The sequence below is a fragment of the Ambystoma mexicanum genome, chromosome 4p, assembly GCF_040938575.1.
Source record: "Ambystoma mexicanum isolate Mex_15411 chromosome 4p, UKY_AmexF1_1, whole genome shotgun sequence".
NCBI lineage: Eukaryota > Metazoa > Chordata > Amphibia > Caudata > Ambystomatidae > Ambystoma > Ambystoma mexicanum.
Genome location: NC_090927.1, coordinates 901,430,269 through 901,449,861, shown reverse-complemented (window position 1 = coordinate 901,449,861; position 19,593 = coordinate 901,430,269). Strand labels below are relative to the sequence as shown.

The window sequence follows — 19,593 nt, the reverse complement described above, 5'->3', positions numbered from 1 at the left end:
GCCCATAGACCAGCGCTGGGATTGGGTGCACAGTGGAGTTACTTGCTGTGTGGGTGGCCACTGGGCTGACGTGTGGGTCGCCAGTGGGCCGCAGTCTCACAGACCACGCTATCAGCTCATAGCAGAGGGCTGAGTGCCCGGCAGTACAGCCGACCGTGAAATCGGACATGACCCATTGATCCGGGGAAATTGATTGGCTGTTAGAGGAATTAAGGCCCGGGGAAAGCGGAAGCATCTGTGTCGTCCAGAACAGAATGTGCTTTTTTTTTTTGTACACAGCAATCCATGTACCTAGTTGCGTTAAGGAAGGTGCGCAATGGCGCATGTGTCGATAACTATTTCTGGAGCCATGGCCCAGCAGTCTGGAGCTCGCGCCCTAGTCCTGTACTTGGTTTAGTGGGAGCCACTGGGGCCTGAAATAATTGCTCGATAGTTCTGGCTGCAGGCCCTGTCTGGTCGATGCTGGTTTTTAATACCAGCCCCAGTGTTCCTAGAACTGTGAGGGGGCCGCTTCTGCTCGCAGACGGGCGGGTTATCTCTTTGCTTCTTGGAAGAGAGACCCTGTGTCCATTTCGCACCAGGCTCCCCCGCCTACAGCATGCAGCGACAGTGACACCCCCGCCATGCTCGGCTCCCCTGAAAGCAGTGGCATTTGTTTGCGAGGTAAGTGCGAATGAACACACATTTGTGGGTACCAGTTGCGGGGAGGCTATAATGGGAAAAGAGAAAGTGGGGGTGAGTGACCGCTGGTTAGTTTTACTTCAAGCAACGCACCGAGCCTTGCAATTCATTTCTATTGTAATTGCAGTTTTACTGTGGACGTTGTTATCCCTCTTTTCATTGGACCAATGTACAGATGTTCTAAGCGCGCGCCAGCTCTGGCCACGGGGACACTTTCTTAGTCAGATAATTAATTCTATACTGAATGGACTGATCGCGCAGTTAAATGTCCGATGAGGGGAAGGAGAGCAGCGCACGGTTTGACGGTTTGGTGAAGGGAGTGGTCTGTGTGTAGTGTAGTGTACATATTTTTTAAGCAGCCATTTCGTGTACGCAGCTTATTTCTTCTTCACATGAACAAAGGGGGGTCATAAAACGGCGCTCTGATCACTCGATTAGCAACATAGCAACGCGTGCGAGCAATGGGGAGGCGGATGTGGCAGGCCACGGCTGGTTCCAAGCTAGGCTGTTTCAGACCAATGAAAGCCTGGGGATTCTGGTTATGTTCGCGTGTAAGCGCATCGGTTGCAGTCCTTGGCGTTGCATGTAAACATCATGGTTCTCACACCGTTTGTAACTTAGAGATAACAAAAGTGTACCCACCCACCCACCCCTCCAATCTGTTTCTTGCTGAATGGAAGTTGGCCATGCCTTTGTAACTTGAACCCATGCATTGCTGTGTTGCAGAAATGAGCCTCTGAAGATGGGAGACTGGAACCTGCTGGGCAGCATCCTGGAAGAGGTGCACGTCCACTCCACCATCGTGGGCAAAATCTGGCTCACCATCCTCTTCATCTTCAGGATGCTGGTCCTGGGGGTGGCTGCCGAGGATGTATGGGACGACGAGCAAGCGGAGTTTGTCTGCAACACCGAGCAGCCTGGCTGCAGGAACGTCTGCTACGACAAAGCGTTCCCCATCTCGCTCATACGCTACTGGGTCTTGCAAGTCATCTTTGTGTCCTCCCCGTCCCTGGTGTACATGGGCCATGCTCTCTATAGACTCCGAGCCCTCGAGAAGCTGAGGCAGAGGCGACGAGCCCACCTGCGGGCCGAACTAGAGGAAGTGGAGCACATGTTGGAGGAGCACAGGCGACTGGAGAAAGAACTTCGGAAGCTGGAGGAACAGAAGAAAGTCAACAAGGCTCCCTTGAGAGGATCCCTTCTGCGCACATACGTCTTGCATATCCTAACAAGATCGGTTGTGGAAGTCGGTTTTGTGATTGGCCAGTATGCGCTCTATGGTTTCAAACTGGATCCTCTATACAAATGTGCCCGGCTCCCGTGCCCGAACGCTGTGGATTGTTTCGTCTCTCGACCCACAGAGAAGACCATCTTCATGATCTTCATGCACAGCATTGCCGCAGTGTCACTATTCTTGAACGTTCTCGAAATCTTTCATTTGGGAATGAGGAAAATACGGCAAGGACTCTATGGGAGGCCAAGGAGCGAGGTCACAGAAGATGAGATTAGTATTTGTAAATCCAAGAAAAGCTCAATGGTTCAACCGAATTGCATCATGGGACACTCCTCCCCACAGAAGACCATACCTTTGTCTCCCAACGGTTATTGCCAGCAGATGGATCAAAGCGGGCTTCCTGCGTATCTCCCACCAGCACAAGGATTTAAGATGGCTCAGGGAACTGGTGAGCACGGCCAATATGCAAATGGTCTTGGCCATGATAGGAAGCGGTTAAGTTGGGACCAGACTAGCAGAGATCAACCACACGGGCAGCTCCACCTTCACTGTAAACCTGAGCAGACCTATGGAGAATGCCATAGACTGGCCAACCAAACTGATCGCTACCATGGGCAACGGCGGGAACAGTCTCTGCCTGCCCTTCAGAAGCGAAATCTGTCCTCCAGTAGTGAGGACTCCCACAACAAGACGCAGCAGACTAGCCTGGGGTCGAAAAGCTGCCTCAAAAGCGAACAGTCCCTTGACCAACCAAAAATAAATACGGCCTACCCCTTCAAATCGTGTTTGCACTCCAGCCACGTGGAGATCCCCTCTGCTCTGCGCAAGTACAGCAGGGTGAGCAGCTGCCGAGAATTGGAGGAAGGGCGTAGGGACTCTATGGATAGCGGACTCAACAGCCAGACCACCAGGAAAACCAGCTTCATGTCTCGAGTACTGTCTGAGGGTAGACTGGCCAGCGACCCGGAGAGCTCAGACTCTAGGAACGGCTCAGGGTCGGAATCTAAGAGGCGAGATGACAGCCCTCCCATCACACCTCCGCCCCCATCCGGACGCAGAATGTCAATGGCAAGTAAAGCCTGGCAATCTAAGCCAAACCCCCTTTACAGGCTCCTTGTGTAGAAACAGAGTGGTGCCCTCCCTTTGTGCCCCAATAACCGCGTTATACGTGTACCCCCTCAATATACAGTTGTGTTCGTGCATATTGGAATGTGATGTTGTGGTCTGCAACCCATTTTGCCACTAAACCTCATTCCTCTGCTGCCTCACATTCAGTAAAGTCATCCCCACACTAGGAGGATGTTTTTTCCAGGGATATACATGTACACAACCAGGCCTACGCTTTGCAGCCAAACCCTTTACCCCTTCAATAGATGCTGCGTTGGTCTTTCCAATTAACATTTATTTCATTTAATTACTTTTGCATGTCTTGAAGAGCAACTTTTGATACGATAGTATGCGAGGCTGTATGCATATATTACCCAGCTTCCGCCATTTAACAGTTTTACCCTGACAGCTTGGGGTACACTGCAATGCCTCCATAATCTCTTATTGTGCAGATAGCATTCCATTAAGATTCTGCATTATGACTCTTCCTTTAAACACTTGGGGAAATGGTACACTCTGTATTGTGACCTTACCTTTAAACACTTGGGGCACTGGTAGGCCCTGTATTATGGCTCTACCTTTAAACCCTTGGGGCACTGGTAGACCCTGCATTATGACTCTACCTTTAAACACTTGGGGAAATGGTACACTCTGTATTGTGACCTTACCTTTAAACACTTGGGGAAATTGTACACTATGTATTGTGACCTTACTTTTAAACACTTGGGGCAGTGGTAGATCCTGCACTATGATTCTACCTTTAAACACTTGGGGAAATGGTACAATCTGTATTGTGACCTTACCTTTAAACATTTGGTACAGGGATGGACTATGCACTGTAACCTTACCTTTAAACACTTGGGGCAGTGGTAGACTATGCATTGTGACCTTATCTTTAAACACTTTGGGAAATGGTACACTCTGCGTTATGACCATAGTTTTAAACACTTGGGGCATTGGCAGACTCTGTATTGTTACATTACCTTTAAACACTTGGGTCATTGGTAGAGTCTGCATCATGACCTTACCTTGAAATACTTGGGGCAATGCTAGACTATGCATTGTGACCTTACCTTTAAACACTTAGGGCATTGGTAGAGTCTGCATCATGGCCTTACCTTGAAATACTTGGGGCAATGCTAGACTATGCATTGTGAGCTTACCTTTAAACACATTGGGCAGTGGTAGACTCTGCATTGTGACCTTACCTTTAAACACTTGGGGCCGTGGTAGACTCTGCATTGTGACCTTACCTTTAAACACTTGGGGCCGTGGTAGACTCTGCATTGTGACCTTACCTTTAAACACTTGGGGCCGTGGTAGACTCTGCATTGTGACCTTACCTTTAAACACTTGGGGCAATGGTAGACTCTGCATTGTGGTCTTACCATTAAACACTTGGGGCAAGGGTGGAGAGACTAGGAGGGATAACGGAGCAACTGGTAGGTGTCAGCATGTGCCCAATCCCAATAGATCCCAAAGCTTCAAGCCACGTATGCTCCTTTTATGTGGCCAAGTGGTAGAAGGGAGGGGCAGTGGTGTTGAGGCACATGCTGGATTCATCAAGGCTGCCTTGCAGGACATTCCCGGTCCCTTCAGAAAATCCATGACTCAGATCTGCCCTCACACACATTTCCTTCAGTCTTCAGAGAAGCAGGTGAGCGGGAAGGAAGCGAGGTCAGAAAAACGGTATCGCCTGAAAAAACGAATTGGAAAATAACGAGGCTGAAAACACCCGTTTTTTAATTGGAATGTTTCGATATTTTCGCTAATTCTTTCTAAAATAAATAGATAGGGAGTTGGGCTACGAAATACATTAAGGAGCGGGATTGTGGGGACGGGGAGGCTGCGTGGGGTCTCTCCACCCCCGCCCCCCGCATTACATTTCGAAAAATGTGCAAAAAAAGAATATTTTTCCGAAATTCGATTTTAAAAAATTCGGTGTTTTCATCCTCTGTTTTTCCCCCCGTTGTTTTAAGTAGATCCGAAAAAAACATGAGCAACGGGTGAGACCGAAGACATGGCAGTGGGAGTACTTGGGGACCATAGCGTGGGTAAGAAAATGTATAGAAAGGTTGTGGTCCCAATACGAGCAGAGCTGGCAAAATGTAGACTTCTATTGTGGGGGACAAAAGCATAGATAGGTGAGTTATGGAACAAATGAAAACGGAACCCTGAAACATTGGAGTTGGGTGCAAAAGGCTCGCAGGGAAAGGTGCGAGTAAGCCATGGTGCCATCCATGCCACAAAGGAATAGTGGATTCAGATGCAAGATAAATAACGCGGGGAAATGATTGTGCCACCTCGGCGGAGTTGGAGCAGGTAGGTGTTGGTGGGGAGGGGCCAGGAGTCGCGGCCACTGGAGAGGGAGGAAGGCAGGAGTCGCGGCCACTGAAGAGGGAGGAAGGCAGGAGTCGCGGCCACTGAAGAGGGAGGAAGGCAGGAGTCGGCCGCTGGAGGCCAGTGCTGATACCGCAAGAGGAAAGGTGGCCCCCTCCTGCTGCTCAGGGAGGGGGGCTCCAAAGGCGGGCCGCACTGTGTGTTAGCGCATGCCTTCGGAGATCCCCAATTTGCAAGGGAGTTTGGGGGGCTGCCTGCCTTCACTTGCCGGGTGCAAATAGCTCTGCCAGTGGACAAAGGGACAGTAGAATCATGGGACAAAGGAAGAGTGGAACCAAAATAGGAGGGGATTCAGGGAACAAAGCAATATTGTAACCCGGGAAAGGAAGACGAGTGGAGCCCAGGGGCACTAGAACATTGCTGACAGAATGTGAAAGACTAGATGGGCCAAAAGCAGCAGCACCGCGCAGCCAGAGGCCAGAAATCGTGGGGCCATGACATCAGAAAATGTGGACCTCGATTGCAAAAGCAGAGGGGGTGAAGGGAAAAATAATAGTGGAGGCAATGGTGCAGGCAGGGGACAAAAGCATAGTTGAGAAAATGGACAAAAGAATAGCGGAGGCAAATAATGAAAGCAGAGTGAATGAAATGGGCGAAACCTAGTGGCGACAATGCACAAGCACATTATCAGAGGCAGGGGATGAACGCATCGTGGGGCCAATGGACAAAAGCTTAGTGGGGCCAATGGACAAAAGCATAGTGGGGCCAATGGACAAAAGCATAGTGGGGGCAATGGACAAAAGCATAGTGGAGCCAATGGACAAACGCTTATTGGGGCCAATGAACAAAAGCATAGTGGGGGCAATGGACAAAAGCATAGTGGGGCCAATGGACAAAAGCATAGTGGGGCCAATGGACAAACGCTTAGTGGGGCCAATGGACAAAAGCATAGTGGGGGCAATGGACAAAAGCATAGTGGGGGCAATGGACAAAAGCATAGTGGGGCCAATGGACAAACGCTTAGTGGGGCCAATGGACAAAAGCATAGTGGGGCAATGGACAAAAGCATAGTGGGGGCAATGGACCAAAGCATAGTGGGGGCAATGGACAAAAGCATAGTGGGGCCAATGGACAAAAGCATAGTGGGGCCAATGGACAAAAGCATAGTGGGGCCAATGGACAAAAGCATAGTGGGGGCAATAGACAAAAGCATAAAGGAGACAAGAGTCAAGAGATTGTGGAGGCAGGACAAACGCATAGTCGAGGAAATTGAGCAAATGGACAAAAGAATAGCGAAGGCGGAGGGTGTAAGCAGATTGAATAAAATGGCCAAAGGGGCACAAACATAATGCAGGCAATGGGCAAAAGCTTAGTGGAAGCAATGGACAAAAGCATAGTTGAGGAAATGGACAAAAGAATAAGGGAGGCACAGATGAACGCATAGTGGGGGAAGTGGATGAACGCATAATGAGGCAATGGACAAAAGCTTAGTGGGGGCAATGGACAAAAGCATAGTGGAGCAATGGACAAAGCATAATGGAGACAATAAACAAAAGAATAGCAGGGGACACAAGTATATAAAAGTATAGTTGAGGAAATGGACAAAAGAATAGCAGAGGCAAAGGATGAAAGCCGAGTGAACACAATGGGCGAAACCTAGTGGCGACAATGCACAAGCACATTATCAGAGGCAGGGGATGAACGCATAGTGGAGGCAATGGACAAAAGTTTAGTGGGGGCAGTGGACAAAAGCATAGTGGGGCAATGGACAAAAGCATAGTGGGGGCAACGGACAAAAGCTTAGTGGGGCAATGGACAAAAGCTTAGTGGGGGCAATGGACAAAAGCAGAATGGGGCAATGGACAAAAGCATAATGGGGGCAATGGACAAAAGCATAGGGGGCAATGGCAAAAGCTTAGTGGGGGCAATGGACAAAAGCATAGTGGCGGCAATGGACAAAAGCTTAGTGGGGGAAATGGACAAAAGCCTAGTGGTGGCAATGGACAAAAGCATAGTGGCGGCAATGGACAAAAGCATAGTAGGGGCAATGGACAAAAGATTAGTGGGGGAAATGGACAAAAGATTAGTGGGGGAAATGGACAAAGCATAATGGAGACAGTAGACAAAAGAATGGCAGGGGACACAAGTGTATAAAAGTATAGTTGAGGAAATGGACAAAAGAATAGTGGCGACAAAGGATGAAAGCCGAGTGAACGCAATGAGCAAAACCTAGTGGAGACAATCAGCAAGCACATTATCAGAGGCAGGGGATGAACGCATAGAAGGGAACTAGCCCAAAGGGCAGCTATCAGCCGAACAAGTGTGGTACCAGTGGATAGGAAAAGTGTCGCTGTGTTGGATAGGAGAATTGAAGAACAGCAGAGCAAGGAGACAAGAGCATAGGGGCAAAGTAACAGCAGAATAATGGTGGCAGGAGCAACTGCACGGCTGGGAGGGGGCCAAAGAGGTATATGAACAACAGAGGAGGCTAACCTTAAAAGTTATATGTAAAGAAGGAGGGAGCAAGATGCAGGGAGTGCGGGAGGCCACTGGGCGGGGGAAGGGTGCAATCATATTTGCAGTCACCTATATGCAATGCGTCTTTGCTCCCAGGATTATAGTTTGCCTTGTGGAGTTCAGGTCAAGAAATTGTTCATTTTGGGCAATGGTGGGGGTCCCCAAGACAGACCTGGGTGGCAGTGGATGAGAAAGGCAAGGGTTGCTCAGGTCCCGTGCTACACGTGCCCATCATAAGGCGCCTTCTTGGATGCAGACGTGAAAACATACATCACACGAAGCCTAGCGATATTTCAGGACTTCGCGCTTTCCATTCTTCAAGCCTTTCGGTATTTGGAAACTACATTGGACCTTGATTGGAAAATATATTGCTGCTTTTCTGTACACGCTACGGTCAATAGAAATAGTATTTTTGAAAACATGGTTTTAAATTGGAAAGTTTTTTAAATGTGTAAAAAAATCCGAAATGTAGACTTGTGCGACACTTTCTTTGCTGGAATGAGGTGCTTAACTGTTTTAGGTCCACAGGGCAAACAACTATGGGTTACGCTGTTCTACTTGATAGTCAGGAGACTGTAGTTTTTTTGGTCTGGATTCTAGGACTTGTAGTCCTGGGTTTCTTCATTATTAATTCAGTCCCATAGTGTAGAGTAACAAACAGGACCCCACTATCGCCTCACGAATTGAATGGGGGCATGTTGGCATGTATGGCACGCAATCAGTGCCAGGGCAGGCACTCAACTGCTGGGGGTCTCCACCTCCTTACAATAATAAGTTATTTATAACGCGCTTCTTACCCAGAGGTTTCTAAGCGCGGACCCAGGGATCGAACCCGTGGTGCTCCATGTCTTGCTTCCAAGGCGAGCGAGCACCTTGCCCCTGAGCTATCCTCCCGAGTCTACAATGGGCCTGTATTGTGACATTGCAACTGGCCTTCAGAGGGAATTTCTCCTGTCAGACATTTGTTTAAATTGGGGAAGGAACATTTTATTTTTATTTATTCCTCAGGCTCTTCTGCTTTACGATTCTTATCTCTTAAATCAAAAACTATTTTAGGGGCATTTCGGGCAAAATGTGGAATTTTAGACGTGCCCCGTAAAATTCCATTGGCCTGCATGGACCAGGATGCCAAACATGTGCGGACTAGTTAGTAAAGATGTCAACACATGCACAAAGAATAGGCACTGCCAATCGAAAACCAAGACTAGGGGCTGCTCCACCCCCCCCCTCATTCAAACCCCCATCTGCCTGTTAGGCTGGTGTGTGTTTCAGGATTGGGGAATGCAGAGCTCCCAAGGTGTTCCACGTCATGCACAAGTAACTCATGCACTGCTGTTTTTTCCCTTTGCATTCTGGAACTTGTAGTACTAGATTCATAATCAGAAATGCAAACCTCCAAGTTTCACATCACAGTGAACCAGACCGGATGACATGACACTTGGAACCACTGGTCATGCAGGATTGAAGAAGAGGGTAGGGGGGGTGTGGGGGTCACATACATCTTAGGTTATTTGAGACTGGTGGGCAACTGGAGTTGATGGAGCCTGCCGGATTGGCTGGATGCATGGACGAGGGCTCCTGGGGACCAATCTTCTGCGGCTCGGGAGCAGTGGAGACTGAAGGTTCTGTGGGTAAGGGCATGACTCCATCGAGCACTGGGTACAGGATGGGCTCGCCCAGTTTCTGACAAGAACCCCGCCAGAATTAATGAGCGATCTACTCCTGCCCTTCTAGTGCAGGAGGTCTTCAGAGTCACTATAGTGGTGCCCACTCCTTCACATTCTTTGGGGTTTATACCTAAGGAGGGGCCAGCATGCATCCAGACCTTACAACTTGCCCCATGCCAGGCAAGCACTGTCCATCCATTGAATGTGTAATCCCTTGCTCTTTGGTGCTCTTATTTTGATGTTTTCACTATAACGAAAAACACAAGATTGGCCGGAGTACTCCCGCCTCACATGGCACACGCTGAGAGCTCTGCATGCAGGGCCAGTGGAGGGGGGCGTGTGAGAGTCCTTCCAGCCAATCATTATGCAGGGATTGAGGGCCTTTGAGGTTGGAAATCCCCGAGGCTGTATAGCAACCAGAGCTGCAGGGCATGGGTAGATTTGGTGTAATCCACAACTAGAGGATGGCATGCAGAGTTGATGGCACTTGAGGCTGGGGGGTATGCAGAGCGGTGGCATATCACATAAGTATTATTCAGGCTGGCGAGATCAGAGGATTGTATTTGCAAACCTGATGGTCATGCAGTGTGTTAGCCATGATGGCCTTGTGGACAACTGATGCTGGGAGAAGTTGAGGCTGGGAAGCAACAAGGGCTGTGGGACATCTGAGAGTCGGAAGCATGTAGGATTGGAGTGATATTTGAGGCTGGGAAGCAACCAGGGCTGGCAAACTCTGAGGGTCGGAAGCATGCAGGACTGGAGAGATATTTGAGGCTGGGAAGCAACCAGAGCTAGGGTCATCTGAGGGTCAGAATCATGCAGGACTGGAGAGATATTTGAGGCTGGGAAGCAACCAGGGCTGTGGGCATCTGAGTGTCGGAAGCATGCAAGACTGGAGAGATATTTGAGGCTGGGAAGCAACCAGGGCTGTGGGCATCTGAGGGTTGGAAGCATGCAGGACTGGAGAGATATTTGAGGCTGAGAAGCAACAAGGGCTAGGGTCATCTGAGGGTCAGAATCATGCAGGACTGAAGAGATTTGACATACTGGGAAGCAACCAGTGCTGGGGACCTCTGAGGGTCGGAAGCATGCAGAACTGGGGATATAGTTGAGGTTGGGAAGCAACTAGGGCTGTGTGCATCTGAGCATCGGAAGTATGCAGGACTGGAGAGATATTTGAGGCTGGGAAGTAACCATGGCTGGCGACCTCTGAGGGTCCGAAGCATGCAGGACTGGAGAGATATTTGAAGCTGGGAAGCAACCAGGGTTAGGGTCATTAGAGGGTCAGAATCATGCAGGACTGGAGAGATATTTGAGGCTGGGAAGCAACCAGGGCTGGGGACCTCTGAGGGTCGGAAGCATGCAGGACTGGAGAGATATTTGAGGCTGGGAATCAACAAGGGCTGGAATCGTCTGAGGGTCAGAATCATGCAGGACTGGAGAGATATTTGAGGCTGGGAAGCAACCAGGGCTGGGGACCTCTGAGGGTCGTAAGCATGCAGTACTGGAGAGATATTTGAGGCTGGGAAGCAACAAGGGCTAGAGTCATCTGAGGGTCAGAAGCAGGGGCGTTGCTAGGGGGGGGCTAAGGGGGCTATAGCCCCTGATCTTTTGGTTGTAGCCCCGGATAGAATCTCAGGAGCTACAGCCAAAAGACTAGCTAGCCCCCAGTCCCAACAGTTCCGACATCAGCCTAGCCCCGGGTCTTTTCCAGACCTAGCAACTCCCCTGGTCAGAAGCATGCAGGACTGGAGAGATATTTGAGGATGGGAAGCAACCAGGGCTAGGGTCATCAGAGGGTCAGAATCATGCAGGACTGGAGAGATATTTGAGGCTGGGAAGCAACCAGGGCTTGGGACCTCTGAGGGTCAGAAGCATGCAGGACTGGAGAGATATTTGAGGCTGGGAAGCAACAAGGGCTAGAGTCATCTGAGGGTCAGAAGCATGCAGGACTGGAGAGATATTTGAGGCTGGGAAGCAACCAGGGCTGGCGACCTCTGAGGGTCGGAAGCATGCAGGACTGGAGAGATATTTGAGGCTGTGAAGCAACCAGGGCTGGAGACATCTGAGCGTCGGAAGCATGTAGGACTGGAGAGATATTTGAGGCTGGGAAGAAACCAGGGCTAGGGTCATCTGAGGGTCAGAAGCATGCAGGACTGGAGAGATATTTGAGGCTGGAACATCTGAGGGAAATGTGTATACAGTGCTGTGGCAGGCATGTGAGAAGTGAAAGATGTGGAGCTGGAGTCACGCCTGTAACGATGACAACTAAAGTTCACGGGCATTCAGGGTTGGGAGTCATTTGGGGTTGGGGGTTTTGAGGATTGAGGGAGTGTAGTGTTGGTGGCATGGAGATTGCGGCCAGGCATTTGAGGCTGGGCCGATCAGGGTATAGGGGCATGCATGTCTGGTGGACTTAAGGGCCTGAAGTGTTGGATGGCATTTGAGGCTGAGGAATCCGAGGCCATGGAGCAACCAGGGCAGTAGGGTTTGTCGGTCTTCATGACATCTGAAGATTACAGTGCATGCAGGTCTGGGAATGCATGCAGGGTGAGGGCCATGCAGAGCTAGGGGCCACCCGAGGACCAAGTACACGTGAGGGCATGGGTATGAGGATTAGGGTCATCCAGAGATGCAGGGCATATAAGGCTGGGGGGGCAGGTTTCAGGAGGCATTCAGTGTAGGTGCATATGCTGCATGTGTAGATGTGATTGCCTGTTTGTGGGCGTATGCATGTGTGTATTACACACACACACGCACACGCACACGCACACGCGTGTGATCCTCCACTGACCTACCACCAGGTTCTGGTGCTCATTATCGTTGCACAGTATTTTGTTGCAAAAAGGCGGTATAACCTCCCAAATGAGCTGAGAATTATCTCGGACAGATATAATGTCAGAAAACTGACCAATCTCTAGCACTCTGGGCATTGCCCAACACGTGACAGGAGACCACAGTCCGTGGGGGCAGTGTGCCCCCCATATGCACTCAGCAAAACCATTTACCCTAAGGTAAGAGAGCTTCAAGAGGGTCTGCTTGATGGCACTGGAATGGGCAAAAGAGTCAGGGCCCTCCATGCCTGGCGTTTATTAATGTATCCCTTCCGCTGCTGGCCCTCCACAGTCAGGGAACCGCGGGTTTCCAAATCCTCGTTGATCTTATTTTAACTTTTCATAAAGCAAGGGCAAGTCATCTAAGCGCTGCGCAATCAGCACCATGCACCGGTAGAGTTTGTACAAATATAGCATTGCAAAATCAATTGATAAAGAAATCTCACCGTTAACTGCTCTTTTAATATCTGTTTTTTTTGCTCATTGTTCAATTGTCTTTTACAGTACAGGTAGTCCTAGAAGAATGCGAAAGTTAGGGGGCAGGACGGCAAGGAAGTGGAACAAGAAAAGAGAAGGCGGCAACAAATGGGAGTTCAACTCTCCCCTGAAACTGTCCTCTTCTTCGGTTAGGGCCTCAGAGCAACACGATAGGATGTCGTTGACAAACCCAACCGACATTGTTTAGATACATATTTCTGTTTTTAGAGTTGACATGTTCTCTAGCGTCCATTGACCCCAATAGCCTGTACAAGCAATGCCATAAGGCCAAGGGTGGTGCTTCCCCTTTAAGGACACACGCACGCGGCGGAGTGGCGTTGCACTCCGCCGCAAGCAGTATTAATAAAGGGGGCATTCCCGGCCGCCGCAGAGCAACCGGGGAGCCCGAACCGACTACAACTGTGTGCGTGTGGCTCTGTAGGTGGGAGGGGGCTCACAAGCACTCCAGACAGAACTGGAGACCTACAACAGTGGTGACGAGCATCCGATTGTTCACCCAGGCACGGCGGTGAAGACAGTGTTATTGTTTTTCTTCATTGATTGAATTTTCACTGTCTTGAATGCCGCCGAAAGGGTAGGAACCACGTGGTTTGGCTGCCATTTTGTAAGATAGGCGTGGGATGGTCGTGCCTCTTTCATAGAGTGCCTGTGCACCATCCAGCCTTAATTTTTGGAAATCCCATGAGCGGAACAGCTGATACTGCACGTGCTGTGCCTGTAAAGTGCACCATCCAGCCTTAATTTTTGGAAATCCCATGAGCGGAACAGCTGATACTGCACGTGCTGTGCCTGTAAAGTTATTTCTGCAGTTTTTCGTCGAGTTTGAGGTGAGGAGCTAGGGGAGGCCTGCAATTTTCTTTTTTCTGTTCCCCTGGGCCCACCCAGCTCAACATCATTTTTGGAGCCACTGGAATGGCTTGGTAGTCCCTTGTCAGCTACATCTGCCATTCCTATGCACTGTGGACTGTGGTACATGCTTGGTGCCCCTGAATTTTGACATTCTGGACATTTTCTGGTGTGCTTTTGGAAATGCACTGGCCTGCTGCTTGATTGGTGGTTGAAGGAGTCATCAGGTGACAACAGGAGGACAGTATCGCCCAGTGTGTGTCACTTATCACTGCCTCACAGATTTTGGCACGTTCATCGTCTGGGTGCGGGTGGTGAGTTGTGGCCCCATATAATTTAGGTGGGGTGCCTGTGCGCTCACCATCATGAGCAATAACAATGACTAAGCAGCAGCAGCACTTCCTGTGCCCACTGTGCAGATCCCCCCCAGCCCTGATGCCCGAACCTCTGCCGGGAATGAGACCACCTGGAGCTCTGAAGCCGATGCCCGAGTTCGACATCTCGGGTGCCCCGTCCAGCCAGGGGCCCTGTTGGAAAATGTGGATTGACAGGCTGGATATGTACTTTAGGGCCACCATAGATAACAATGATGACAGCAAATTGGCAACACTGCTGTACTCTGCCGGGCCTGTGGTGCATGAGGCTTTTCACTCTCTTTAACCCCCCAATAACTCTTATGATGCAGCGAATGCCGCTCTACATGATTACTTCCTGCCACTTGACTACGAATATTTTGTCATGCGCTCCACTCGCCAATAGGACAATGAAACTTTGGACACTTTCTACAGACGGTTGCGCCAGCTAGCTGTGCCGTGTGCGTGGGACAATCCTGACACAATGATCTGGGACCAACTGATCCAAGGGTGTGCGCCAGGCAAGTTGTGCAGGCAGGTGCTGCAGGAACCCGGCCTCTCATTGCCTCTCAACCTGGTGTCAGGAGGTGTTGGAAGTGAGAGCATCCCGGATGGAGGCGGGTGTGCGCCCTGGTAAAGCAGATGAAGTCAGTGCAGTGGGCCGTGGCCTGCGTGGTAGAGGTACCAGGTGCCCAAATGGGAACCAGCGGGACATAGGCACCAGGTCAGTGGACACATGTTTGAAGTGTGGCTTGACCTTCCACACCCGGCAGAGTGCTCAGCGCTGGGGAAAGCATGTGGCCACTGTGTAGCATCGGACCACTATGTCCAGATATGCCGGGTCCCACTGACGCTTGTGGTCCCAAGGGGGCCGGTCAGAGTGGGGTTCTTTCAACAACAGCACCTGCCGAACACGGCCCAAGTGGATCAAGGGGAAGATGGTGCCGTGCCGGAGGATGAGGACGAAGAAGAGGACGAGAATGTGTTCTTTGTATCCTGTGTGGAGGTGAACGGGACATCAGTTCCCGTGCTAGTGGACACAGGGGCATCGCTGAATGTCAAGGCGCGTGAGCACTATGATGCCATGGAGTGTCCGCCGAAGGTGTTGGCTCCCAAGGCACGCCTCTTCAAGTTTGGTGGGGTACAACCTATCCCGCTGGATGGTGCATTCATGATGGCCAATGTGGTACATGGGGAGGTGTTGAACAGAGCACGCTTCTATGTGACCAAAGTGAGCAGTAACACCCTGCTTAGCTGTGCCGCAGCGGAGGCCTTGGGCATTGTCAGTTTTGCCTACTCTGTGTACGTGGAAGACATCCAGACACTGCTGGAGAAATATAGCTGCCTGTTTGAGGGCATTGGACGTATGGCAGGTGACCCGGTGAGCCTCCACATCGATGAGTCTGTCTAACCAATCGCCCTGTAACATCGAAGGTCCCCGTTCCATCTGAGAGACTTGGTCGACCAAGAGTTGGGGAATCTGGTCAAACTGGACATTATTGAGAAGGTGGAGGGCCCGACCGTGTGGGTCTCTCCGATTGTTATCGCCAGGAAACCAAAGCAGCCCGGATCAGTCAGAATATGTGTGGACATGCGCCTTCCGAACAAAGCAATCAAGAGGGAATGCCATCTGAGTCCCACCATTGATGACATAATCGCTGAGTTGCAAGGAGCTTGTTTCTTCTCGAAGCTGGACCTGAGGGCAGGACACCATCAGGTGGTGCTACACCCTGAGTCGCGATAAATTCCACGTTTACCACCAATTGTGGTCTTTATCACTACAAGCGGTTGAGTTTTGGGGTGTCATCGGCCGCTGAGGTGTTTCAGAACATAATTCATGGCGTCCTTGCTGACCTGGATGAGTGCTAAATATTAGCGATGACATTTTGGTGTTTTTTTAAGATGGAGGCTGACCACTTGGTCAAATTGGCAAAGACATTTGAGCAGCTCCAGTCACTTGGTCTAACAGTACATAGAAACAAGTGCAAAGTCCTAAAGACTATGATTGAGTTCTTCGGCTTCGTATTTAAGGAAAGGGGTGTGTCACCGGATCCTCGGAAAGTGAAAGACATCATGGAGGCCCAGCCTCCAGAAAACATCTCTGAAGTTCGAAGCTTCCTGAGAATGGTCACATATTGTGGCTGGATTATCAAGAACCTCGCTTCCCGGTTGGAGCCGTTGCGGGCTCTCACCAAGAAGGATATCACCTGGCTGTGGGGCCGATGAAGCAGGCCGCTTTTGAGGACATAAAAGGGGCTTTGACGGCTGAGTACACTATGGCATTCTTCAATCCCTCTCTCCAATCTGAGATCGTGGTGAATGGACTGGGGTCCGTACTCACCCAGATTGATGCAAACTTGGAGGTTCGGCCAGTCGCATACGCCAGCAAAGCCCTGTCTGAAATGGAGCAGAGATACTCGCAGATAGAACGAGAGGCCCTGGCAGTCCTGTGGTGCTGTCGTCATTTTCGGTTGTACGTTTTGAGGAGACCAGTGATGGTGGTCACCAACCAAAAGCCCCTGTTGCCCATACTGGCAGGGTCATCCTCCAAGCCACTGGCAAGGATCGGGCAGTGGATGTTGGCCCTAGTGGAGTACGGGGTATCTCTGGCATATCGGCCCGGCAACAACAATGCGGCCGACTAACTCTCCCGACATCCGAGAGGGGAACCAGAAGGACCGCTGAACATCAGTGCACAGGAGGCCGATGAACACGTCAGGCTTGTGGTGGAGGCGGCCACTCCCAACTCAGTGCCCGTTAGTGAACTGGAACAAGCTGCTGCGGAAGATGAGTGTTTCCTCATCCTCAAGGCGGCCCTGCAGCAGGGCTCGTGGAGGTCGGTGCTGGGCAATTTGGCCCAGAGGACTCAGGAGGCGAAGACCACGTTGGAACAGCTGTGGAGGGTCAAGGATGAGCTAGCATTCTCTGAGACCGGTCTACTGCTTAGGGGCAACCAGATCGTGATCCCGCAAGCTAAGATACCGCTGATCATCGAACTGGCGCACCCAGGACACGAGGGCACTGCCAAGACAAAGGCCCGACTGCGCCAGAAGGTGTGGTTCCTGGATCTGGAGAGGCAGGTTGAGGAATTCATAGCGGCCTGCGTGTGGTGCCAGGCGGCGTCGCCAGCTCAGAAGGAGCTTGTTATAGAGACCATGCCATGAGGCACCAGGCCATAGGAAGTGGTCCATGCCGCTTTTGGCTCTACAGGCAGAGATACCCACATTCTGGTGATCATTGATGAGTGGTCCAGGAACCCTGAGGTGGAGTTTGTCGAGTCAGTGGTGTTTGAGAACGTGGTGGCTGCTGTTGAGAAGATCTTCACCACTCACGGACTGCCCAAGGTGCTCTGCTCAGATAATGGAGTGCTTTTCCAGGGGGAGAGTTTTGCCCACATGATGGAAGAGTCTGGAGTCCACCAACGGAAGATCACGTTGTTGTGGCCCAGGGCGAATGGCGAGGCAGAGCGCTTGATGAGGACATTAAACAAGGTGTTCCGCATTGCTCAAGGACAGGGTCAGAGTCTGCAGAGGGCCATGTACAGATTTCTGCGTGAATACCGTGCCACCCCCCATAAATCTACCAGGGTGGTGCCCGCTGAGGCAATGTTCAGGCGATGTCTGCGGGGCCTCTTACCAGAAGCGTGAGCCCGCAGTCACCAACGATGAGCAGGTGGAAAGAGAGAGGAAAGGAAGGACTGAGCAGGAAAACATCCGAAGAGGGCTCCGCCCCCAGCACTTTGTCCCAGGTGAGGAGGTGTTGGTGAGGAATCGCCACCCTCAAGTAAAGCTGTCATTGACCTATGAGCCAGGTCCCTTGGACGTGGTGGCAGTGCATGGGTCAATGGTGACGGCATCTGATGGGACTGCTTCTGTGATTCACAATGCCAGTTTCTTCAAGAGGCTGGGAGAAGCCAGCCTGGAAGCGGCACAGAGAAGGGACAGGACTGATGTACCGGACGAGGGCAGTGGCCAGGTTCTTCTGCCAGGCTCTCTGGTTCAGGAGAGCTCAGGTGAGGAGGGCCTGATCCAGGAGGCGAACAGGAGGTATCCGCTGAGGACAGGGAAGGGAAAGCCTGCCCACATCAACGACTATGTTTTGGACCCCGGAAGTGGAGGGAACACCCTGTAGACTGCAATTGATGTGTGGGACGAGGGTGGCTGTAATTAAAGGGCTTCGTCATTTTGTGTGCAGTGTGCTTTGATGGTTAATAGGTAGCAATCCTTTGTTAGTTGTTTTTGTAATGAAAAAGGAGGAGTGTGGCGCTGCCCCTTTAAGGGCACACACATGCGGCGGAGTGACGTTGCACTCCACAGCATGCAGTATAAATAAAGGAGGCATTCCCGGCTGCCGCAGAGCGGCCGGGGAGCCCGAACCAACTACATCTGTGTGCGTGTGGCTCTGTAGGCGGGAGGGCGCTCATGGGCACTCCGGACAGAACCAGAGACCTACAACGCCAAGCACATTAAACCGTGTTGACATTTTCTCACCAGTCCGGTTGAGCCGGTAAGTTATGACATATTAGTAGCTGTATATTAGTCCACGTGTATCATTATCACGCGCAAGGGGCCAGCCAACAATCATAGCATTCCGATCCCAGGCTTTGCATAACGGCACAAGCCTGTTCTGAGCAAGCAGTTGGTTGCTTGACTTGCTTCTGGCCTTCTCCTTCCGCCTCCCCCTGCTGCTGCCTGCTCCCTTTTGCTTTCGCCCCATTCTCAAAAATGTAAAAAAACAACACAGTCTGTGGCCACTGCGAATGCCCCTTCACGTCTGTGGCCTCTGCCAATGCTCCTTTATGATGGGCGCTCCTGGCATATGCTCTGCTCCTTACTGCCATGGAAATGAAAAGGGGTTCCTCCTGAGGTTCTGCTATCATTTCTAGGGGGGGGCATCTTATTCATAGTTTTTTCTTAAAATAATGGCACTTAGCACTTTGGATGGTATCAGTGGGAGATATTTGCTATAAAGCCCTCAGCTGTGGGCTCTACCGGGGGTAACAGATGGCAGCCTTCAGCAATGGCACTCGCCTTCTGCGGTCTGCCTTCTTGGGCTGTCACGCTATTACTGGCTGGTACAGCAAGCCCCTTGGGGGTTTACCACTAAATGATAACATTTCAAATGTAGGCTGGGCATTGTAATCAATGTATCCGAATTGGGTATCAATCGCCGCTACAAGGCCTGCCCTTACTCTACCAACACTCTGCATCAATGTTCTGTGTCTCCCCGGGTCAGCATTGCACATGGGCAATGCTCGTGCTAAGGTTCCAAGCATCTCTTGCCACTGCTTTCTTTTGTTTTCAGCCTATGTCTTATTACAATGGTGTCCGAGCCCTGATGAGAGCCATGCAATAGGGCTTATCATCCCTTACCTTGGGGGTTATACCCCCTGTTCCATTCCTCTCCCCCAGGGCTGTGATACCACACTGTTTACTCCCTTGAGCAAAATGTAAGCATGCTCTATCAGACTGCCCATCTTCACACACAGGTCAGGTGTACGACGTTTTTACATCGCA

At 50.9% G+C, this 19,593-nt stretch overlaps 1 protein-coding gene across 2 annotated transcripts in view; it reads left to right on the top strand.

Annotated features, from left to right (window-relative positions):
• Positions 1-371: 371 nt before the first annotated feature.
• The window catches only part of GJA10 (gap junction protein alpha 10), a 52,953-nt gene continuing 33,731 nt past the window's right edge, over positions 372-19,593 (top strand). Inside the window, exons 1-2 of one of the 2 annotated variants that reach the window (XM_069606475.1) lie at positions 372-663; positions 1,408-3,298. In XM_069606475.1, coding sequence (XP_069462576.1) covers positions 1,424-3,037 — 1,614 coding nt within the window. In that variant the 5' untranslated portion in view covers positions 372-663; positions 1,408-1,423 and the 3' untranslated portion in view covers positions 3,038-3,298. Of the gene's footprint in view, positions 664-1,407; positions 3,299-19,593 lie in introns of those variants that run through there. The other variant, XM_069606476.1, reaches the window with a different exon arrangement.